Raw genomic sequence first — 24,715 nt, 5'->3', positions numbered from 1 at the left:
CACTGCTATTTGTAAGGTGTTCACTAACTTTTTTTTTTTTTCCCCCAGAAGTAGACCACTAGGTCCTTCTTAGTCCGTCTTAGTCTGGAAGCTCAGGTTTCTTGGGAACATTTTTCCCTTTGAGTTCTTCACATTGTTTATGCACTTACTGATGACAATCAAAGAACTACAGCCTTCAGTAAGGACTGTTGTTATTAGGCACTGTCAAGTCGATTCTGACTCATAGAGACTCTATGTACAACAGAACAAAACACTGCCCAATACTGTGCCATCCTCACAATTGTTGTTATGCCTGAGCCCATTTTTGCAGCCACTGTGTCAGTCCATCTTGTTGAGGGTCTTTCTATTTTTCACTGGCCTCCTACTTTGCCAAGCATGGCGTCCTTCTCCATGGACTGATCCCTCCTGATAAATTACACCTCAATGTAAAGAAAACAAAAATCCTCACAACTGGACCAATAAGCAACATCATGATAAATGGAGAAAAGATTGAAGTTGTCAAAGATTTCATTTTACTTGGATCCACAATCAATACCTATGGAAGCAGCAGTCAAGAAGCCAAAAGACACATTGTATTGGGCAAATCTGCTGTAAAGGGCTTTTTTAAAGTGTTATAAGACAAAGATATCATCTGGAAGACTACGGTGCACCTGTTCTAAGCCATGTTAAAAAAAAGACTGTCTTCTCCCCGTTTAATGGACTTTGGGGCTCTGTGAAAGATCAAATGGCAGTAGGTAGATGGATTTACATCTGGATTCTCAGCTCTGTTCCATTGGTCAATGTGTCTGTCATTGTACCAGTACCAAGTTGTCCCGACTACCATAGCTGCATAGCAGGTTCTGAGGTCAGATCGTGCAAGGCCTCCAATTTTGTTTGTTTTCAATAATGCTTTATTACCTGGGGTTTGTTTCCTTTCCATATAAAGTTGACAATTAGTTTTCCCATCTTGTTAAAGAATGCTCTTGGTATTTGGATTGCACTTGTATTTGTAGATTGCTTTGGGTAGAACTGACATTCTCACAATGTTGAGTTTACCCATCCGAGAGCATTGTATGTTTTTCATTTACGTAGGTCTCTTGATTTCTTGGAGTACTGCTTTGTAGTTTGCTTTATACAGACCCTTTATATTTCTGGTTAGATTTATTCTTAATTTTTTTTTTTTTTATAAATGGTATTGCTTTCCATGATTTCCTTGTCACTAAGCCTTATTTTCCTCAGCTATAAAACCAGAAAGCGCCGCAGTGGCAAAGGGCATGCATGAGTTTTAGAGTAAGACCCTGTGTCATGCACCCTAACCCCTCCAACAACCCCTCAGCTGGAAAGGGAGCTACTCTGAGCCTCAGGGAAGGGTTTTGTATGTGAATTCGAGACAAACATCCCTTACTATGGACATATTGAATGCTTTATCTTGCAGTGCCCAACACATAACTGGATAGCCGTTTTTATAAGCATCATGATGTGCTCTCCCCAGGTCAGACAGGATGGAGAAAGGGTATGAGGAAACAGGGAATACACCAGGCAGAGCAGGACAGTGAAATAAGGGCCCATGAGGGGGCCATTCTCAGGGTGACACCACCCTTAGCCCCTTCCTCAGCCATTCAGATACAGACCAAGCTTGCCAAGTCTCTAACTTGTTAGAGCCCAGGCGACCAGGACAGAAAGCACTTCCAAAGACTGATAAGGCCAAACAATCCTGCCTTTGTTTGGGAAAGAGTTCCCAAGTGGCCTCTCTCTCTCAAAGTCCCTGGCCTCTTCAGCCTCAGAGGAGCTAGACTAGGACTTTTAGGTTCTTGGGGACGAGAAAGCAGGGGACAGACCTGGAGCCCAAAGCGTCCTCCGCTTGCTGGGCTTTCCGTGGCCAGAGCTGGAAGGGGGTGGGACGGCGCGCGCCAGCCGCGGGCCAAGGCGGGAATGGCTCCACCGGGCGGAAGGACTTTTGCTGCCCTTAGGGCGACTGGAGACGGTCTGAGGCACTCCTCTGGGCGGGACACACAGCAGGCAGCAGGCGAGGCCACGATGGCCTCATTAAGCTGGCAGGTAGGCAGTGCCCTGGTGATGGCGACGGCGGCGGCGGCGGCGGCAGGCCGTCCTGGAATGTGTGAGAGGCGTGATGACAGCAGCTGCTACCTGCCTCTTTGCGCAACACCTGCGCTATGTATACCAAGCGTGCTGCGTTTTACCTGGGTGTCTTCTTCAGTCCATTACCTGAGACAGGGGCGCTGGTGAGTACCGCTGCTGGAGGAAGCGAGCTTCCTTCTCTCCTCTCTCTCCCCAGCTTTAAAGAACTTTAAATTACTTTACTTTTTAGTTCTCCCTCCATGCTGACCTCAAGGAACTTGGCTTTGAGGTGCAGAAGAGAAAAAAATAATAAACGTTTCCAAAATTTCCCAATTGTTTTCTTCTTAATGTTACGCCATTGCTATTATTACTACCACTGTTACTACACTATTACTACTGACAGGGTAATTAATCCCTCACACTGGGGACCCTAGAATTATGTTTGGTTTAGGGAGGGGGGATACGATAGTGGAAGGCACCACCTAAAGGTCAAGACAATTGAGTTCTTTTTTTTTTTGGCTGAGTCACTAAGCAGCTGTGTGAACCAAGGCAGGTCCCTGTTAGCTCCTGGCCTCAGTTTCCCCTCCTTTTAAGAAGGGGAATGGGATCTTCTTAGTCTTTGCCACACTTTGTGTGGCTGTCTGGTAGTGGGGCCTCCCCTCAGGACCCCCACATGCTTGTTTGCAGGGTTATTTATCTAAGGTGACTGTGGGAGACAGTCTTAGTTTGTTGTTTGCATCTGGGCAGGCAGCAATCAGCAAAGAGTTTGTTTTTCAGCTGTTTGGGGAGAAAAGAGCCCACAGTTAATTTCTCAGCATTATCAGTGCCAAAGGGTACCAGGCAGGTGGGCTACAGAAGTGGCTCAAAGAAGATGTGCACAGAGACAGTTGGTTTACTTGTGGGGGGACTGAGCATTGTCAAGCCAGGAGAGACAGGGACACACGTTGGTACGAGGTTAATTCAGGTTGCCTGGGACAACCTGAACCGTAGCTGGTGCCAAGGGAGGAGAATTTGAATCTCTTGCTTTCCTTGGTGAGGAGGCAGCTTTCTCAAATGCGTTGATTTCATAATGGCAGCCTGTGAATTCCATTTCCTGGGATCACTTCTCTCTCCCTGTTTTAGGTTCACTCAGAGGTTCCTATATTACGGCACTTCTCCAGGCCTTGTTTTTCTTTCTTTCCTTTTTTCCCCCCGTACTGACAATTCTGTAACCTGCTCTGTGTTGAGTATTCCTGGATGAGTTGTGTCTCATAGGAATGATCATTGTTTCAGATTGTTAAGGATGTTCAAATCTCTTTACCGTTGCCAGCCAACCCACTGACAATGATTTCTTCTCTACTTTTTGTAACTTTGGGAACTGGTAGTAAGAAAGGCATGCTTTGTAAAAGGTTTGGATCCTAAATAAAGACCTCCTCCTATGCTCACCCACATCACTCAACTATCTCATTGAAACAGAAGTCCCTGGTAGTGTGAGGACAAGGGTCTGAATTATTGCTGTAGAAAGTTGACACACACATTGCCTGAATTCAAGTTAATGAAGAGAACAGCCTCTTGGGATCAGGGGGATATGGAATATACCAAGATTTTAATACCAATTTCAGCTGTCTTCCATCCTACTGTCCTCACCCCATCTCCACCCTGGGGACAGTCCTCAGTGGAATGGCAGGTGTCAGCAGGGAGGTGTGCAGTCAAGACATCCCAGGTGGCAAGAGAGGCCCCAGTGACATACACTTGTTGAAACTCTCGATGAATTAAACTCCAATAAGTTTAAGATATTTCTAATCATAAATTAACCCTTTTAACTGCCGTAATGTTGTTTTGCACTGTCCAACTCATAGTGACCCTATAGGACAGAGTTGAACTGCCCCATAGAGTTTCCAAGGCTGAAATCAGGTGGCTAGGTCTTTTCTCCCAAGGAGCCTCTGGGAGGGTTCAAACTGCCAACCTTCCAATTAGCAGTTAAGCCTTCCGCTATTGCTCCACCAGGGTTCCTTAACCCCGTAATACAACGATGATTGATGTAACTACAAGAATTTATTTTAAAATGCCATAAATACAAACTAAAATCTTCTATGAGGGTAATGATTTGATAATGTGACCCAAGTTTAAAAAAAACAGGATTAAAGTCTTTTTTACAGTCCTATTAATGCATCTCATCAAAAGTCTAAACTAAAGCCATTCATCAATGTGAAGTCCAGGCCATTGTTTCCTTGTCTCCTCTGCCCCAACATGCCTCCCTCATATCTTTCTACCACCACCATATCCTTGGGGATTATTTTCCCTTGTGATGGCTAAAGGAAGCCGAAGAAAAGTAGCTATCATCGACTTGGGAAGTCTTGGTCATTCTTTGAAAGAACAAGAAAATATTTCGTGAGCATATTAAGATGGACAATGGAATCAGAGTTTGAATTGCCTAAGCAGGGGCTGTGGCTGTGTGACTTTAAGCAATTAACCTGTATGTGCCTCAGTTTCCTTCTCTGTAAAATTGGGATAACATCGGTACCTATCTTAGGTACCAAGTGTTCAACGGACATTTGTTGGCTGGCTCTTATGTACCAGGCTCTTCCTAATTGTGGGTAATAGTCATCATTCCGGCCCTTGTGGAGGCCAACACCTGATAGGAGAATGTAGGTCTCAGTCTGGGTCTTTCCGTGGGACCACCTGCCCTGGGCCTGGCCCACGTGCCTTCGCTACTGCTGTTCTGGGCACAGGCGGCCCCAGCACACGTTCCGGATGAAGAGGCCCAGACAGTGCTGCTGGAGCAGCCAGTTTAGGTGGGGACAGCCAGAAACTTTGCTTGGCAAGAGAATACATTCTTTTTGGCATTGGGTACATATGTAGGAGCAGGAATTTGAGCCAAGAAGATTATCAGCATAGCCAACTTGTTTGTAGAGACCAGTGGTGGCAGCAAGGGAGCAGATGTGTGATCACAGGGGACCTGGAGGACTGTGAATAGCCACTAATCCTCCTCCTGGGAAGACATCATTACCTTTTCTCTGTTTCTTCAGGGCAGGCAGCAAGCTAAAGTGATGCTCTGGGGGAAAGGTGTGTCTTGCTTTCTTTATCTGTAAACAGTAAAGAACCTCTCGTTATGACATTTGATGAGTCCACAAAAACTTCACAGGACTCTCCTCTGTCCCAAAACAAATGCTAGCTCTTTTCTGTTCATTTGAGTTCATCTGTTACACAAATGGAGAGAAGGTCGTCTGGGTGACCAGCACTAGAGAAACCTGGAGGTTAAACTAGTCATTGTCAATGAGGAATTTCATTCATTCATTCCAACAGGTCCTGTGCTAAGGGCCTCACCTACAATTCATCCTCACTACTGCTCTGTGAGGGAGATGATGTTATCGTCCCCATTCTTGAGATGTTGAAACTGAGAACAGAGTCACATGAGTGAGTGGTTCTCTGTCCATGTGCCAGGCACTGTGGTGTCAGCAGAGGTAGGAAAGTTGGGGGCCAGGAGGATCACCCACATAGCTCCCCAGTCCTGGTGCTGACTGTGGGGAGTTGTCTTCAGGTCCCCCCCTTACCCCAGGGCTGTGGAGTAGCCTGCAGAGAGGGCTGGGGCTTTGTTGGCAGGAGGGCCAGGTGAATGAGGCCTATGTGCCCGTGCCATGGAGTAGATGCCAGCGTGCTTCCCTCTGCTGCCCTCACCTTGACTGAGGTACTAACTGTCCTGCATTTCTCCACTTCCAGGTCCCAAGAGAAGCAGCTTGAGCTGAGGGGTGGCAAGGGTGAGGAGGGGAGTGGCCGGCAGCTCCAGAGCATGCTGGACTGGTCCGTTGGCAGTGTCAAAGTATATGGACCTGTGCCTTTTTTCTTCCCTGTCGTGTCTCATACAATGAACTCCCACAAACAGTGGTGCAGTAGAATGTAGGAGAAAATGAAGCACTAAGGGAGATGATTGCTTCATCACGGAAGTGTTTATATAGAGGTAACTGGAATCGACGCAAAAATAAACAGTCAAAAGAGCAGGGAAAACAAGACATCCAAGAAGGAGTAGATAGTAATATAAATTTGCTTTTTGCTTTCAGCTTGGGCCTCACATAGAGTAGGTATTCCTGACGTTTTACCTTGTTGGATCCCTTGTCATCACATCCTATTCCTTCCTGTACAGGTCCATGCAAGAGAAATCTGAATTCTCCTCTTCTGTGCCCTTTGCTTGTAGTATTGTAAAGTGTTGGTCCATGGAAAGGTCTGCTTTTGCTTTCCCGAGAGTAGTTTTGTTTAAGCCTTGAAAGGAAACAAGTCTGAGAAGTCACAGAAATCTAGTCAACGTGATTTTGCTTACACCTTCCATACTGGATTGAGAAGAATTTCCCTCACGGGCCTGCTGTGACACCAAGTTGTAGTTTCGTAGTACGCTTGCCCAATCCAACAGACCTTGACCAACCCAATTTGCACGTGATGACTAGGGAGAACAGCCCATCGGTGAGATTCAGGTGGCACAATCTACTGGCCCCTGAAAGAAAATGCTTAACGGATAGTTTCTTCCCTCTAAAAAGTGAAATTTCACTTAGGAGGTAGATTTTAAGTATAAAGTACCAAAGAAATATAAAAACCATCCTAGAATTAATTAAGATTATAAGGGAAAGAGAGATAGTAAACATTCACAATATTTTTCAGATTTTTATCAAAGGACCCCCAAGAGCAGAGGGCCATGTACATGAACCACTGGATGTCTGTGGGTAGCCCAGAAGAGCCCTTTGCTAAAGCTTAAGACATTTTTTGTGCCCTGTTTTTAATCCACATAAATCTTGCATTCCATATTATACTATATCCATGCTTGTTTTCACAGTATGATAGTTGATAATCGCATGTGGCCAGGCACTGTTCTAAGAAACATAACACATTTAATCCTCACAATAATCCTTTGGGACTATTGTTATTATCTCCATTTTACATATGGGAAAACTGAGGTATAGAGAACAAGCCCAAAGTCACACAGCAAATGGCAGAGCTAGTATTTGAGCTTGTGTAGTTGGCATCTAAATTCCTGTCTCTTAAATTTCTAGACTAAAACCAAAAAACCTGTTGCTGTTATGTCAATTCTGACTCACAATGACCCTATGGATGGAGTGGAATTGCCCCATAGGATTTCCAAAGAGCACCTGGTGAATTTGAAAAGCTGACCTTTTAGTTAGCAGCCGTAGCTCTTAACCACTACACCACCAGGGTTTCCAAGGTACTCAGTCCTCAGGGGACATTTTTTTTGGAGGGTGTGCTCACTACTGGTATCTAGTGAGTAAAGCCAGTGATGCTGCTAAATATCCTACAATGGACAGGATGACCCCCTTCAACAAAAAATTGCCCAGTACCCAACGTCAACAGTGCCGACACTGAGAAACTGTGTTCTAGATGAGCTTCCTCCATGTAAATCTTATTTCCCAAATATAAATCAGCTGCTAGTTAAATTACTTAACATTTGCCTTCTCCAATAATATTAGTAAAATCAGTGCTCTGGGAAGAGATTCAGATTTCTGTCCTGGCTTGCTCTACCGCCCCCCGCCCCCTAACCACATCATAGAGAAGTAAGCATGTTGTGGCTCCAACTTCATTGACAGATATACCTGGCTGTAAAACTGGCTCTGTCACTCAGCTATGGGGTGACTGTGAATGAATTGCTTAATCTCTTTGGGCTCCAGGTTTTCCCTTTTGTAAACTGGGGATGATCATGATGCCTTTCTTACATAAGGATTGAATGAAATAATATATGTCAAGCATCAGCATAGCACCTGACTCCTCTTTGTTGCTCATTAAGTAGCAACTGTTCTTGTAAGAAAGCCATTAAAAGATATCACAGTGGTGTGTGATGGAGTGCCAGGTGAGTCACATGGGTAGTACAGTAGTGCTAGAAGCACACAGAAGGGAAAGAATAGAAAAGGCCAGAGAACTCAGGCACAGGAGGAGGGAGAACCTGGGCTAAGTCTGAGGAGTGGACAGAAAGATGTGAGGAGAGCCTTCTATGCAGGAAATGGAGCACTCATTCAGCTGCTCACCAATAGATTGGTGGTTTGAATCCACCCAAGGCACCTGGGGAGAAAGGCCTGGTGAACTGTTTCTGAAAGGTCACAGCCATTGAAAAACCTACGAAGTGCAGTTCTACTCTGAAACACATAGGATTGCATGAGTAGGAATTAACTCAAGGACAACTAGTTTGTTTTTTATTTTTTTGCCTGAGCAAGAGCACAGAGATGGGACTGTCCAGGATGCCAATATTAGGCCAGTGAGACCACAGGAGGACTCAGATGAGGAGTAACCCAAAACACCAAACCCATTGCTATAGAGTTGATTCTGACTCATAGTGACCCTGTAGCAACCCTATAGGATACAGTAGAACTGCCCCATAGGGTTTCCAAGGCTGTAATCTTTATGGGCACAGACTACCACATCTTCCTCCCACAGAGCAGCTGGTGGGTTTGAACCACTGACCTTTTGGTTAGCAGCTGAGCACTTTAACCACTGCACCATCAGGACTCCTTAGATGGTGAGCAGTGGGTAGTAAAAGATCGGTGAGTTACGCAGATGGGGAGTCAGTTTGCACCCAAATTCTTACCTCTGGGTGTTAGGAAAGTTAACCTGTGGAGAGACACTAGAGCCCAAACTAGTTGGACAGGCTGCTGCCTTTGTCCCAGCAGGAGGTACTGAGGCCCAGGTGAGGGAGGCGGCACCAGGAACCAAAGACAGCCAGGGTATGAGATGCTCCCAGGTAGAACCAGTAGGTCCTGGTGCCTGGTCATATTTGGAGGCACTCAGAGATGACTTTGAGATTCTCAGAGGATGATGGCAGGAATCACATCAACAGGAACATTCCCCATAGGGGATCATATGGAGTGAAGAGGAAAAGAATGAGTTGGGTTTAGGTTAGGCTGAATTTAAAGCAATGGCTGGTATCAATGGCCTGCAAGCACTGGTTACAGGAGGCCTTTTTCAAGTGCCTGGAATTGGGCCTATAATCAGCACAATCTCATCATTGACGTGTGACTCACTCTTTCTTGTCACATGGTCATTCAGGTGTTTCCACATATCACACAACAGGATGTGTCTTCATAGGCTCCAGGTCAGGTGGTGATTGAGGCAAAACATAAACTCACATAGGCAGAGAATCTTAGTGCAGCCCTGGGCCAAGTGGCTTAGTCTCTCTTCAGTTTCTCATCTGTAGAATGGGAATAATACTAACTCACAGGGCTGCTAAGAGGAGTGACAGGAAACCAATTCTCTTAAGCTTCCTAATAACCCAGAGAAGGAGGCACTGTTATAAAGCCCATTTTACAGATGGGGAAATAAAAGTATGAATAGGTCAACTGACTTGCCCAAGGCCACAATGTGTCCGGGGCAAAGCTGGGTTTGAGTGTGGTTCTAGAGTCCGGTTCTGAACCTCTATGCTATGTGGGTACCCAGCATAGTGCCTGACTGAAGTTCAGAGTTCCAAAATTCCTTTCCTCAAGATACCATGGTTCAGGATCCCTTTACTAGTCAGAGAGGTAAAGAAATTTTAGCTGTAGTCAAAAAAAGCACATTGGATGGGCCTTCTTAAACCTCTATGCCATTTCAGAAGCCCTGGTAGTAAATTAGTTAAGCATTCATCTGCTAACCAAAAAGTCAGCAGTTCAAATCCACCACCCACACCTTAGAAACCCTATGGGGCAGGTCTACTCTGTCCTATAGGGTCACTGAGTTGGAATCGACTTGGCAACAACAGGTTTGGGTTTTTTTGTTTACATCATTTCAAGCCTGGGCCAATTCACTCACCATGGTGGCCTTGAGCTGTGATTGGATTTAGCCAACGTCAGCCTATCCTTCCCAACCGTCCCAGCTGTGCACCACCTCCCCTGCCCTGCCCCAGCTTTATAGCTGCCCCTCAACACGCCCCAGGAAGGAAATGCATCCTTCAGGCCTTAAACAGCAGGCTTTGTCCCACATTTAATTGTCAGCTCAAAGAAGGCAGCTTTTCACTGAGCTGCAGGGAGGATTCAAATCTCTATGACAGGTACCGGGTATAGGACATTAGAAAACAGCCTGCCTTCAGAAACTGGTAGTCAGGCAGAGGGCCCCAGCCCAAAAGCCACTGTGGGACAAGGTTCTGGATTAAAATGAGCCTCTGTTCAAGGTTCTTTCTACCACTTTGGAGTTACTTAGAATCAGTTTCTGTGCCTCAGTTTTCTCATCTGTGTAATGTGTAGAATAATACCACTTCCCTCCATGTAAAGTGCCTAGCATGCCCTGGCCCATGGTAAACCCACTCTCCCATAATAAGTGTTAACTCTCTGATACTCAGAACACATGGTACTATTGTGAGTGGGACCTGACAATCTGCTTCTGTAAAAATAACAGCCTAGGAAGCCCTATGGGACAGTTCTATTCTGCCCTATTGGGTTGCTATGAGTCAGAATTGACTCAACAGCACCCAACAACAACATTATGAGACAGGTGAGGTGCTGGGGGCTTATTAATAAACTGAAACAAAACCTGAATTAACTGATGGAGCAAGGCAGGTATTTCTGATGTTTTCTGAGATTCAGTATTTCTAGGTTCCTAATTCCTAGAAGTGAAATTCCTGGGTACAAAAAATACAAGTCACTTTCCACATATGGCCAACTTTTGTTTTTTTGGAACTTCTTATAATGTTCATCTCATCACAATTCTCCACCATGACATGTTACATGTTTTTTCTTTTTTTTCATTGCTATTTTGATAATTGGAACTTATGTCTCACGTTGTTTTAATGGTATTGTTAATGAGGCTGAACCCTTTCTTAAATAAGTATTTCAGCCATTTGTACTTCCTGTTCTGTGCATTGTTTATTTCAATCCTTTTGGACTACATTGTCTAATGTGTCTTAAAGGACAAGGACTGAAAGCAGTGGCTGGCGAGGTGTGTCAAGAGCTGTGCTTCCTTTTCACATTCCTGAGAAAGGCTTTGTGGAGAAAATGGGTCATGAGGAAGTCTGAATAGAATAGAATGGAATGGAATGGAAAGGGAGGGGATGGGGGGGAGAGAAGGAGAGGGGAGGGAGGAGGGGAGGGAACAAATGTTGTTCTGACATAGAGTCTTCAATGCAGACAGCATGGCATAGTAATAATAAGAACTGTTCTGTGCCAGGCTCTTTTCAGGTATCATCATTAATTCCATAATAACTCTGCAAGGTACAAAGGATTATTCCTATTTTACAGATGGGGAAACTGACACTCAGAGGCATAAAGTGACTTGCCTAAGTATAAACCCAATAGTAAGTGTCACGGCTGGTATTTGAACAAGGTCCAAGGTGTCATGCTTTTGACCCAGGCGTAAGTTAAGCAGGTAAAATGTAAAATAACATATACATACACCTTGTTGTTACAGAGTAGAACAGCTGCACAGGGTTTTCAAGGCTATCACCTTTTGAGGGCAGATCATCAGACCTGTCTTCTGAGGGTTGCTAGTAGTTGACGGTTACTAGTAGTTGAGTGCTTAACCGTTTACACCACCAAAGAATTCCGAAAAAAAGGGTTAGCAAAAAAACAAAAGGGGTGCTAAGTAAGAGTGCTGAAAATAATTCCTAACTTTGAGAATTTTTACTCACTAAAAGATACAATTAAAAGAGCAGACAGGGTATAGGCTGGGAGAAGTTTATTTGTGATATATGTTACCAGCCAAAGGCTTATATCAAGAATATAAAAATAAGAAAGAAAGGAAGGAAGGAAGAAAGGGAGGGAGGGAGGGAGGGAGGAAAGAATGAATGAAGGGAGAAGGGGAGAGGGGGAGGTAGGAAGGAAGAAAGAAGAAAAGTCAAACAATTGAGTAAAAAAATGGGATCTATATATGTACGTTACATTATATGTACACATTATGTCATACATGTTATACATCCTCAGGATGAGGCAGGTTTATGAGCAGACCAACTTGATGTGAAAATCAGCCCAGTGTAAGGACTTGGCATACCATGAGCTGATGACGACGGCTGTGTTTGCATTCTGTTTCTGACTGAAGAAGAGAGTTAAGACACAGAGATCAAGCCAGAAGTTGACGGATTAACTAAGTATACAGATCTGAGGCTGGACCAGAAACATACTGGAAGAAGTGGTCTGATTTATGGCAGCCAAGATGAGGGGTTGAAAGAGGAATAAAATGTAGCACTTAAGATTCCAAACTTAGAAGGTATAGCATGACACCCAACCTTCCTGTACTCCCCACAAAGAGAAGCATTATGACTAATTACTACTAGTGGTTCTCCCCATCATGGCAGTTCCCCCATCACTATAACTGGGCTTTACCTGACCTTCTCCTAGGCATGCGCCTCCTATTGGTGGTGGCTTTTTTAAGCTCCCTTTTTCCATCCACAGACAATGGCTCCTTGGCCTGAGGTGGAAAATGCCCAGCCAGACTCCAAAAAATACATTGAAGAGGTCACTAGTCAGCAGTCCGCCCCACATGAAAAAGGTGAAGAGACTGCTAAAAGTGAGTAGTGCTCATTCAGCCATTGACTGGTCTCCTATGAGAACCTGAGAGGACTCAGGCCTGACTCCTGTGTCTTGTTGCTTGTTTGGGCAGATGCACCCAAGAACCCTCTAACCAAGATGAAACTTCTGCCTTCGTATTCCAGTATGGCACTGATTGAAGACCTCCCAGAGGTGGAAGACCCATGGGACATACCTGCACTTAAGGACATGGGGATCAAGTGGTCAGGTAAAAATGAAGCCAACTCATTCCAGCTGGGGCAAGGTGGGAGGGATACTGCTCAGCAAAAGTATTGGCACCACTGGTTCACTCTTGTGGGTCACCCTCCCCCTTTTCATTGTTCTCATGTTTTATATCAAAGGTCTTGGCCAGGAATGCCACCTGGCTGCCACTGAGGTTTAGAATTAAAGCACAACATGTTGTTTGGGGAGCATTTTTTCTTACAGCAAGTTTGTTGCGCAACAAATGTGCCAGACACTGCAATTATAACCAGTTCAGAAACTGAATTGTAGTTTTGGCAACCAAGTTCTGGGTACCGTCGGAGGTGCTCTGGGCACGGCTATGAACAGACAAGGTCTTTGCTCTCAGAGAGCTCCTCAGAGGGCCTCTCACCTAAAGGTGGGCATCAGAGGAGGCTTTTGGAAGGGTATTGCCTGCATCATGGATACAGCACACCTCATCCATATGCTTACATCCTACAAGCAGTAGCTCCTGGCTCCTGTACCAGGATGTTGGCACCTACGGAGGCATGAAAGGTAGATACAAGTTGTTGTTATTAGGTGCCGTGAAGTTGGTTGTAACTCATAGCGATCTTATGTGTAACAGAACGAAACACTGCTTGGTCCTGCGCCATCTTCACAATCGTTGATATGTTCGAGCCTATTGTTGCAGCCACTGTGTAAATCCATCACATTGAGTTTCTTCCTCTTTTTCGCTGATGCTCTACATTACCAAGCATGATGTCCTTCTCTAGAAAATGGTCCACCCTGATAACATCCCCAAATTGTGTGAGACAAAGCCTCAACATCCTCACCTCTAAGGAACATTCTGGCTATACTTCATCCAAGACAGATTTCTTCGTTCTTCTGGCAGTCCATTGTATATTCAGTATTATTCACCAGCACTATAATTCAAAGGCATCAATTCTTCTTTGGTCTTCCTTATTCATTGCCCAACTTTCTCATGGGTATGAGGCCATGGAAAATACCATGACTTGGGTCAGGCACACCTCAGTCTTCAAAGTGTTATCTTTGCTTTTTAACACCTTAGAGAGATCTTTTGCAGCAGATTTGTCCAGTACAATACATTGTATGATTTCTTGACTGCTGCTTTGGGGGCATTGATTGTGGATCCAAGCAAAATGAAATCCTTGACAATGTCAATCTCTTCTCTGTTTATTATAATGTTGCTTATTGGTCCAGTTGTGAGGATTTTTGTTTTCTTTATGTTGAGGTATAATCCATACTGAAGGCTGTGATCTTTGATCTTCATCAGTAAGTGCTTCAAGTCCTCTTAACTTCCAGCAAGCAAGGTTGTGTCATCTGCATAACGCAGGTTGTTAATGAGTCTTCCTCCAATCCTGACGCTGCGTTCCTCTTCATATAGTCCAGCTTCTCTGATTATTCACTCTGCATGCAGGTTGAATAAGTATGATGAAAGAATGCAACCCTGACCCACACTTTTCTGATTTTAAACCACGCAGTATCCCTTGTTCTGTTCGAATGACTGCCTCTTTTTCTATGTACAGGTTCCGCATGAGCACAATTAAGTGTTCTGTAATTCTCATTCTTCCAAATGTTATCCATAATTTGTTATGATCCACACAGTCGAATGCTTTTGCATGGTCAATAAAACACAAGCAAGCATTTTTCTGGTATTCTTTGCTTTCAGCCAAGATCTATCTGACATCAACAATGATATCCTTCCTTCCAAGTCCTCTTCTGAATCTGGCTTGAATTTCTGGCAGTTCCCTGTAATGTACTGCTAAAGCCATTTTTGAATGATCTTCAGCAAAATTTTACTTGTGTGATATTAATGATTTTGTTCGATAATGTCCACATTCAGTTGGCTTACCTTTCTTTGGAGTGGACAAAAAAAGATACAATTAGACAAATGAATGTGCAACCAGGATAGCTGGGGGTGCAAGTAATTCTACATTTCTTTTCCAGGTGCAGGATATAAGGTTTGTGTGGAGCTGGGAGGGAAGGGAGGCTGGCATTAGGAGGGAGGGGAGTTGGGAAGGAGGGGAACTGGGCTGGGAGAGAGGAGAACTGGGAGGCAGGGCAGCTGTGATAGGAGGGATCTCACCTCTTCTATTCTCAGCTCCTAATCAGGAAGAGGAGAGGTAAGTGTTAAAACAAGCCAGAAGATACTGAGGCAAGCCCTAGAGAGAGAGGATGGGGGGATGCCGAGGGGGGGAGGAGGAGGTAAGGACCATGCAGGGCTTTAAAAGTGACTGGAGAAAATAGCAGTCAAGGGTGGAGCATCCCAGGAAGAAACCAGGGCCCAAAGGCCCTCCACGATTGCTATCAAGAAGTCACATTCTAGAAAATACTCTGCCATTACATCTAATCCAGCATTTAGCAGGTGGCAAGTGCTCTTACCTCCCTCAGTCAGCAACAGTGTAGCTCAACTGAGTCTGGAGCCTGGTTTGCCTGTCTGTGTCCCAGATGCCACATCTCCTCCCAGATGCAAATCCTTTACAGTCACTTCACCAGGGGGTTCGATAAATGGACTACAGTGGTGCCTGCTTGGAAAACTGCAGCAATGGATGCATTGGATCTGTTGGTCTTCCTATACCCAAGAGCTCACTGCCCTGCCTGACTGGTTCTGTCCATAGGTGGGAGGTGGAGTGTTCTGAGCTCATTGCCAAACTTCTCAGTATTTCAGAGACTAAAAGCCTTCATGATTTTTTTTTTTTAACCCCTAGAGAGAAACACCAAAGAGAAGATTCTATGTGTATTTCAAGGAATTGGAAAATTCATTTTCCTTCTGGGATTTCTCTACTTGTTTGTGTGCTCCTTGGATGTCCTCAGCAGTGCCTTTCAGCTGGTTGGAGGTACGGATGGATGTGGGAGGTGTCTAATTGAATTGGGTTCAGACGGAACAACTCACCAAGCCCTCTCAAGCTGCAGGATCCTGGAATGTTTTTGGAATAGAAGCCACTTCAGAGTTGATCTTGCAAAGTTGATGCCTCCCATTTTACAGAAGAGGAAACTGAGGCCCCTAAAGGTGCTATGACTTGCCAAAGTGGCTTAGACAGGAGCCAGGGTTGGAGCCAATGCCAAGCCGATGAATCCTTGGCCCTGACTGCCCCATGTCTGTCCTCAAGCCCCAGGTAGGAAGCTGTTTGATATGAGGACTTTCCATCTTAGGGGTCTTTGATGTCTTTGGGCTTCTCTACCCAAGGGGATTATAGGATAATAGTTGCTGTCTTAGGCTACAGCTGGGCCTTTCGGGGGAGAACAGGGCTCCTCAGTCTGGAAGAATCTGCAACCATGGCAGTTGTCTAAACATATTCTAGGACTGAGTGTGGCCCGGTGGTATTATGGGAACCTTGAGGGTGAAGTTGCCATATGTGTGGTAATGTTTGTACCTCCAATGGTACTTTGAGAGCATACTGGTTGCAGGCATTTTCAAGGGTATAGTTTATTCCTCCCCAAAGCCCTTTCCATTTACAAAGGACAAGACTGAGGCTCAGAAATATCAGTAATTATTCCCAAAGTTCACAGCCGAATTCAAACTCAGTTCCAGGAGACACCAAATACCACAGTATTTGCACCTCTTTATTCCTCTCTTCTTTGTAACCTGGAAAAATTGGGGAAGGGAGCACTTGTGGGGGAGCAGGAGAGGGGCAGCCACCACTTCTGGTTTCCCTGATTGACAGCAGCATTAGTAACGGTCCTCACTCTGCCCTGAGTAGCTGTGTAATCTCAGGGAAGTCACACTACCTCTCTGTGCCTCAATTTTCTTTCTAAAATCAGAGGAATGGACTTGGTGGTCTTAGAGGCACCTTAAAGCTTTCAAAAAACAGGTTTCTGCCATCAGACACAGAAGAAAACAAATAATAAAAATTAGAGAAGAATTAAATGATATAGAGAACAGAAAAACAATTGAAAGGGTTAACAAGACCAAAAGCTGGTTCTTTGAAAAAAATAACAAAATTAATAAACCATTGGCCAAACTGACAGAAGAAAAACAGGAGAGAAAGCAAATAACCCAAATAAGAGATGAGATGGGTGATGTCACAACATACTTAACTGCAATAAAAAGAATATCAGATTACTATGAAAAATTGTACTCTAACAAATTTGAAAACCTAGAAAAAATGGATGAATTTCTAGAAACATACTACCACATAAACAAACACAGAGTTAGAACAACTAAATAAACACACAGCAAAAGAAGAGATTGAAAAGGTAATTAAGGAACTCCCAACAACAACAACAAAAAAGCCCTGGCCCTGATACCTTCACTGCAGAGTTCTACCAGACTTTCAGATTAGAGTTAACACCACTGCTAGTAGGTATTTCAGAACATAGAAAAGGGCGGAATACTCCCAAACTCTTTCTATGGAACCGGCATATCTCTGATACCAACACCAGGTAAAGACACCACACAAAAAAGTAAATTACATACTTATATTCCTCATGAACTTAGATGCAAAAATCCTCAGCAAAATTCTAGCCAATAGAATTCAAAAACTTATCAAAAAAAAAAAAAATTCACCGTCACCAAGTAGGATTCATACCAGGTATGCAGGGATGGCTCAACATTAGAAAAACAATTAATGTAATCCATCATATAAATAAACAAAAGACAAGAACCATACGATCTTATCAATTGATGTAGAAAAGGCATTTGACGAAGTCCAACACCCATTCATGATAAAAAATCTCAGCAAAATAGGAATAGAAGGAAAATTCCTCAACATAATAAAGGGCATTTATACAAAGCCAATAGCCAACATCACCCTAAATGGAGAGAGCCTGAAAGCATTCCCATTGAGATGAGGAACCAGACAAAGATGTCCTTTATCACCGCTCTCATTCAACATTGTGCTGGAGGTCCTAGCCAAAGCAATTCGGCTAGAAAAAGAAATAAAGGACATCCAGATTGGTAAAGTCTATTTGCAGATGACACGATCTTATACATACAAAACCCTAAAGAATCCTCAAGAAAACTACTGAAACTAATAGAAGAGTTCAGCAGAATTTCAGGATACAAGATAAACACAGAAAAATCAGTTGGATTCCTCTACACCAACAAAGAAAACATGGAAGAGGAAATCACCAAATCAATACCGTTTACAGTAGACTCTTTTTTTTTTTTACAAGAAGATGAAATACTTAGGAATAAATCTAACCAGAGATGTAAAAGACCTATACAAAGAAAACTACAAGGCTCTACTGCAAGAAACCAAAAGAGACCTGTTGTTGTTAGGTGCTGCCAAGTTGGTTCCGACTCATAGTGACCCTATGCACAACAGAACGAACCACTGCCCAGTCCTGCATCATACTTACAATTGTTGTTATGCTTGAGCTCATTGTTGCAGCCACTGTGTCAATTCACCTATTGACAGTCTTCCTCTTTTCTGCTGACCCTGTACTTTGCCAAGTATGATGTCCTTCTCCAGGGACTGATCCCTCCTGACAACATGTCCAAAGTACGTAAGGCGCAGTCTCTCCATCCTTGCTTCTAAGGAGCATTCTGATTGTACTTCTTTCAAGACAGATTTGTTTCTTCTTTTGGCAGTCCATGGTATATTCAATATTCTTTGCCAGCACCACAATTCAAAGGCATCAATTCTTCTTTGGCCTTCCTTATTCATTGTCCGGCTTTCATTGTCTGGCTTTCACATGCATATGATGCGATTGAAAATTGTCATTGTCCGGCTTTCACATGCATATGATCCGATTGAAAATACCATGGCTAGGATTTAGGATCAGGGGTATCTTAGTCTTCAAGGTGACATCTTTCCTCTTCAATACTTTAAAGAGGTCCTTTGCAGCAGATTTACCCAATGCAATGTGTCATTTGACTTCTTGACTGCTGCTTCCATGGCTGTCGATTGTGGATCCAAATAAAATGAAATCCTTTACAACTTCAATCTTTTTTCCATTTTTCATGATGTTGCTTATTGGTCCAGTTGTGAGGGTTTTTGTTTTCTTTATGTTGAGGTGCAATCCATACTGAAGGCTGTGGTCTTTGATCTTCATTAGTAAGTGCTTCAAGTCCTCTTCACTTTCAGCAAACAAAGTTGTGCTATCTGCATAATGCAGGTTGTTAATGAGTCTTCCTCCAACCCTGATGCTCCGTTCTTCTTCATATAGTCCAGCTTCTCATATTATTTGCTCAGCATACAGATTGAATAGGTATGGTGAAAGGATACAACCCTGACATACACCTTTCCTGACTTTAAACCAATCAGTATTCTTTTGTTCTGTCCTAACAACTGCCTCTTGGTCTATATACAGGGTCCTCATGAGCACAATTAAGTGTTCTGAAATTCCCATTCTTCGCAATGTTATCCATAATTTGTTATGATCCACACAGTCGAATGCCTTTGCATAGTCAATAAAACACAGGTAAACATCCTTCTGGTATTCTCTGCTTTCAGCCAGGATCCATCTGACATCAGCAATGATATCCCTGGTTCCACATCATCTCCTGAAACCCGCCTGAATTTCTGGCAGTTCTCTGTTGATATACTGCTACAGCCGTTTTTGAATGATCTTCAGCAAAATATTACTTGCGTGTGATATTAACGATATTGTTCTCTATACTTCACTTTCGGTTGGATCACCTTTCTTGGGAATGGGCGTAAATATGGATCTCTTCCAGCCAATTGTCCAGGAAGCTGTCTTCCATATTTCTTGGCATAGACTAGTGAGCGCCTACAGCACTGCATCCGCTTGTTGAAACATCTCAATTGATGTTACATCAATTCCTGCGGCCTTGTTTTTTGCCAGTGCCTTCAGAGCAGCTTGGACTTCTTCCTTCTAACCTACAGAAGTGGAAAAATATACCTTGCTCATGGATAGGAAGGAGCAACATTGTAAAAATGTCTATTCTACCAAAAGCCATCTATAGATACAATGCAGTTCTTATCCACATTCCAAGGACATTTTTTAATGACATGGAGAAACAAATCACCTACTTCATATGGAAGGGAAAGAGGCCCTGGATAAGTAAAGCATAACTAAAAAAGAACAAAGTGGGAGACCTCACACTACCTGATTTTAGAACCTATTATCCTGCCACAGTATTCAAAACAGCCTGGTACTGGTACAACAACAGATACATAGACTAATGGAACAGAATTGAGAATCCAGAAATATAACCATCCACATATGAGCAGCTGATATTTGACGAAGTCCCCAAAGCAGTTAAATTGCGAAAAGAGAGTCTCTTTAACAAATGGTGCTGGCATAACTGGATATCCATCTGCAAAAAAATGAAACAGGACCCATACCTCACAACATGCACAAAAACAAACTCAAAATTGATCAAAGACCTAAACATAAAATCTAAAACAATAAAGATAATGGAAGAAAAAATGGAGACAACACTAGAAGCCCTAACAAATTGCATAAATCGTATACAAAACATTACTACCAATGCACAAATACCAGAAGAGAAACTAGATAGCCGGGAGCTCCTAAAAATCAAACCCCTATGCTCATCCAAAGACTTCACCAAAACAGTAAAAAGATTACCTACAGGCTAGGAAAAAGTTTTTAGCTATGACGTTTCCGATCAACGCCTGATCTCTAAAATCTACATGATGCTGCTAAAACTCAACAACAAAAAGACAAATAATCCAATTAAAAAAAGAACAAAGGATGTGAACAGGCACTTCATTAAAGAAGAGATTCAGGTAGCTAACAGATAGATGAGGAAATGCTCATGATCATTAGCCATTAGAGAAATGCAAATCAAAACTACAATGAGTTTCCATCTCACTCCAACAAGGCTGGCATTAATCCAAAAAACACAAAATAATAAATGTTGCAGAGGCTGTGGAGAGACAGGAACACTTATACACTGCTGGTGGGAATGTAAAATGGTACAACCACTTGGGAAATCAATTTGGTGCTTCCTTAAAAAGCTAGAAGTAGAACTACCATACAATCCAGCAATCACACTCCTTGAACTATATCCTAGAGAAATAAGAGCCTTTACACAAACAGATATATGCATACCCATGTTCACTGCAGCACTGTTTACGATAGCAAAAAGATGGAAGCAACCAAGGTGCCCATCAATGGATGAATGGATAAATGAATTATGGTATATTCACACAATGGAATACTATGCATCGATAAAGAAGAATGATGAACCTGTGAAACATTTCATAGCATAGGGGAATCTGGAAGGCACTACACTGAGTGAAATTAGTTGCAAAAGGGTAAATATGATATGATACCACTATGATAAGAACTCAAGAAGTAGTTTAAACACAGAAGAAAATATTCTTTGATGGTTATGAGGGTGGCGGGGAGGGATGGAGAGGGGTATTCACTAATTAGATAGTAAACAAGAATTAACTTAGGTGAAGGTAAAGACAACACACAATACAGGAGAGGTCAGCACAACTAGACTAAACCAAAAACAAAGAAGTTAAATGAATATACCGAATGCTTCAAAAGACAGAGTAGCAGGGGTGGGGGTTTGGGGACCGTGGTTTCAGGGGACATCTAGGTCAATTGGCGTAACAAAATCTATTTAGAAAACATTCTGCATCCTGCTTTGGAAGAGTGATGTCTGGGGCGTTAGAGTGGCCATCTAAGATGCATCGATTTGTCTCAATTGACCTGGAGCAAAGGAGAATGAAGAACACCAAAGACACAAGGTAATTATGAGCCCAAGAGACAGAAAGGGCCACATAAATCAGAGACTACATCAGCCTGAAACCAGAAGAACTAGATAGTGCCCAGCTATAACCTATGACTGCCCTGACAGGAAACACAACAGAGAATCCTTGATGGAGCAGGAGAACAGTGGGATGCAGACCTCAAACTCTCGTAAAAAGACCAGGCTTAATGGCCTGACTGAGACTGGAAGGACTCTGGAGGTCATGTTTCCAGACCTTCTGTTAGCCCAAGACTGGAGCCATTCCCAAAGCCAACTCCTCAGACAGAGATTGGACTGGACTATAAGATAGAAAATGATACTGGTGAGGAGTGAGCTTCTTGGTTCAAGTAGACACATGAGACTACGTGGGCAGCTCCTTTCTGGAGGGGACATAGAAGGCAGAGGAGGACAAAAGCTGGTTGAATGGACACAGGGAATACAGGGTGGAGAGAAGGAATGTGCTCTCTCATTATTAGGTGGAGAGCAACGAGGAGTACATAGCAAGGTGTATACAAATTTTTGTATGAAAGACTGCTTGATTTGTAAACTTTGACTTAAAACAAAATAAAAATAGAAATAAAAAAAAGAAGAAGAAAATAGATTTCTATTATGAACTTGGAGCCCTGGTGGCTCAGTGGTTAAGAGCTTGGCTACTAACCAAAAGTTGGCAGTTGGAATCCATCAACTGCTCCTTGGAAACCCTATAGGGCAGTTCTACTCTGTACTGTAGGGTCATTATGAGTTAGAATCAACTTGACGGCAATGGGTTTGTTTTGTTTTTTATTATTTATTATGAACTTAGGCTGGCTGGGGCTGAGGCGTGGCTGGAAAAGATGAGCAGAATGACAAGATCCACCCCTGGAAGATGAATCTTCTGAGTTGGAACTGTATTGCAGAAACCTAGAAGAAGAAATAGGGAATCAGGAGGCTCACTGGCATCCCCTGAACTAATTGATGCCAGGTTCATGACCAAAGAAAGCTAAAAAAGAGCTTCCTGAGGGAGTTCAAACCTTCTGGTTGAAGAATGGGAGGGTGTAGGGCGAGGAAACAAGATGAGTGGTGGAGATGATGGTGGGTGGGGAGCTAAGCCAGAGAAGCTGAGATGGGAGGGCATGTGAGGGATAGCCAGCAGGTGGGGTCTCTTGTGGCAACTAGGCAGCATTGGGAGAAATCATGGAAGGACGTCTCCACAGAGCTGGAGACTGGGCTCCCAAACCTCATGGCCAACTGGCCTTGGATGGAGACTTTTGTTGACCCAGCGACTACCACACCAACTTTCATGTGTTTGTGGGTTTGTTTTTCAGGAAAAGTAGCCGGGCAGCTCTTCAGCGACAACTCTATCCTGTCCAACCCTGTGGCAGGGCTGGTGATTGGGGTGCTGGTGACCATATTGGTGCAGAGCTCCAGCACCTCCTCGTCCATCATCGTCAGCATGGTTGCCTCCTCACGTAAGTCTGGGGATCCATGAACCCATGTTTCTAAAAGCTGTGGACCATGTTTCTGAAAGTTGGGAACCCATGTTTCAGACATTTACCTGTCCACCTGGAAAGGCTGGTATTTACTCTTACTGTATGTCTAGACCTTGTCACCATTATCTTCCTATTTTCTTCAACTATAAGGAACTCCACCCTTGATCACAGACAGCCTCCTGTTTGGGCTTTAATGATTGAGCTTGAGGACTTAGCTCTGAATTCTGTGGAACTGCACGTCCAGTCCAGTAGCCACTAGCCACAAGTCTATTTATTTTTCATTTTAATTAATTTAAATTTAAAATATAAAATATTCCTCAGTTACACTAGCTACATTTCAAGTGCTTAATAGCCACATAGAGCCTTTCCAACACCACAGAAATTCTATTGGATACCACTGGTGAGCACAAGGAACAAAGACATCTAGTCACATCACACACTGGCTTTGGGACAAGCGAGCCTGGAGAGATGGCATTCCGAACTCATATTTGCTCCAACTAAGTTGAGATAGGTTCTTTTAAGGCAGACCAGTTTGCATTTGTTAATTTTCAACCACCTTGAATTATTTAGCATTTTTAAACTTTCCTCATCTGGGCCTTCTCAGATTAAAGTCACAGCCCACAGATCCTTCTTCCTGTGACCTGAAGGAATGTATTACTCCCACGAGGAATAGCCTCAAACCCCTCCTTCTCAATTGCCTACTCTTCTCTGAAAATCTTTGGCCAGATCACTAATGAAAAGCTATTTCCTCGACAACCTAAGCAAAACTGGCATATTGCCCAAAATTCACTGGTGAACTAACTAGTGGGTCCAAATTTTTTACCTCGGGTGGCATTTGCCTATCAAATATAAACATAGCAAGGTGCCTGGCACATAGGCATATAAAACCAAAACACATTGCCATCGGGTCGATTCTGACTCATAGCAAGCCTATAGGACAGAGTAAAGCTGCCCCAGAGGGATTCCAAGGAGCAGCTGGTGAATTTGAACTGCCGACCTTCTGGTTAGCAGCCTTAGCTCTTAATCCTCTGTGCCACCAGGACTCCACATAGGAATATAATAGCCCCAAACTCCTTCTCCTTCTCAGTTTCCTTTTTTTTTCTGAAAATCTTTGGATAGATCTCTAATGAAAATTTATTTCCTCAGTAATGTAACCAAACCAGCATTTTGGCCAAAATTAACTAGTGTACTAATTCACTAGTGAATTAGAAAAAGGCATTACTTCTTCAAAATATTTGACTTCCACAAGTCAGAAAATTTTGATAATAGACTGATTTTTCCCTTAAATATCGGCGGTTTCCTGGTCTCTTTAGTCTAGTCTTGTACCTGTAATAGGGAGGACAGAGAACTTTAGAAAGGCATTTTTAAACTGGGGTCCAAAGAAAGGTTCGGGGGATCTGTGAATTCTCCAAAATTGTGTGCCAGAGTTTTTTGGTGACACATGTGCATATTTCTATGTCAAGCCGCCCTAGATTTTCAATTCCTCAGACTCATAGCGAGGCGCCTAACCCCAAATAAGTTGAGAACGGCTGCTTTCAGGAATTACCACCTTGAATGAGCTCAGCCTCGCCTTGGGCCCACAGCTATGGGGAACACAGTCAGGCTGCTTTCCTGAATTTTTAGTTGTTCTTAGGTCCGACTCATGGTGACCCTATGCACAAAAAGATCCATTTGTTGTAAGCCATAGGGTTTCATTTGGAAGTAGATCATCAGGACTTTCTTTCTGGTCTGCCTTAGTGTGGAAGCTTTGATGAAGACTGTTCAGCGTCATAGCAACATGCAAGCCTCCACTGACAGATGGGTGGTGGCTGCGCATGAGTGCATTGGCTGAGACTCAAACTCAGGTCATTCACACGGAAGGCGAGGATTCTACCACTGAGCCACCACTGCAC

General features: G+C 43.5%; 1 protein-coding gene across 1 annotated transcript in view; it reads left to right on the top strand.

Annotated features, from left to right (window-relative positions):
- Positions 1 to 1,911: 1,911 nt before the first annotated feature.
- The window catches only part of LOC100676938 (sodium-dependent phosphate transport protein 2B-like), a 40,523-nt gene continuing 17,719 nt past the window's right edge, over positions 1,912 to 24,715 (top strand). Inside the window, exons 1-6 of the mRNA XM_003421010.3 lie at positions 1,912 to 2,222; positions 5,758 to 5,857; positions 12,384 to 12,498; positions 12,592 to 12,726; positions 15,428 to 15,556; positions 22,659 to 22,802. Of these exons, the coding sequence (XP_003421058.2) occupies positions 1,912 to 2,222; positions 5,758 to 5,857; positions 12,384 to 12,498; positions 12,592 to 12,726; positions 15,428 to 15,556; positions 22,659 to 22,802 (934 nt within the window). The remainder of the gene's footprint in view (positions 2,223 to 5,757; positions 5,858 to 12,383; positions 12,499 to 12,591; positions 12,727 to 15,427; positions 15,557 to 22,658; positions 22,803 to 24,715) is intronic.

This window comes from Loxodonta africana, chromosome 10 (assembly GCF_030014295.1).
Source record: "Loxodonta africana isolate mLoxAfr1 chromosome 10, mLoxAfr1.hap2, whole genome shotgun sequence".
Taxonomy (NCBI): Eukaryota; Metazoa; Chordata; class Mammalia; order Proboscidea; family Elephantidae; genus Loxodonta; species Loxodonta africana.
This window is presented reverse-complemented; position numbering and strand designations above follow the sequence as displayed.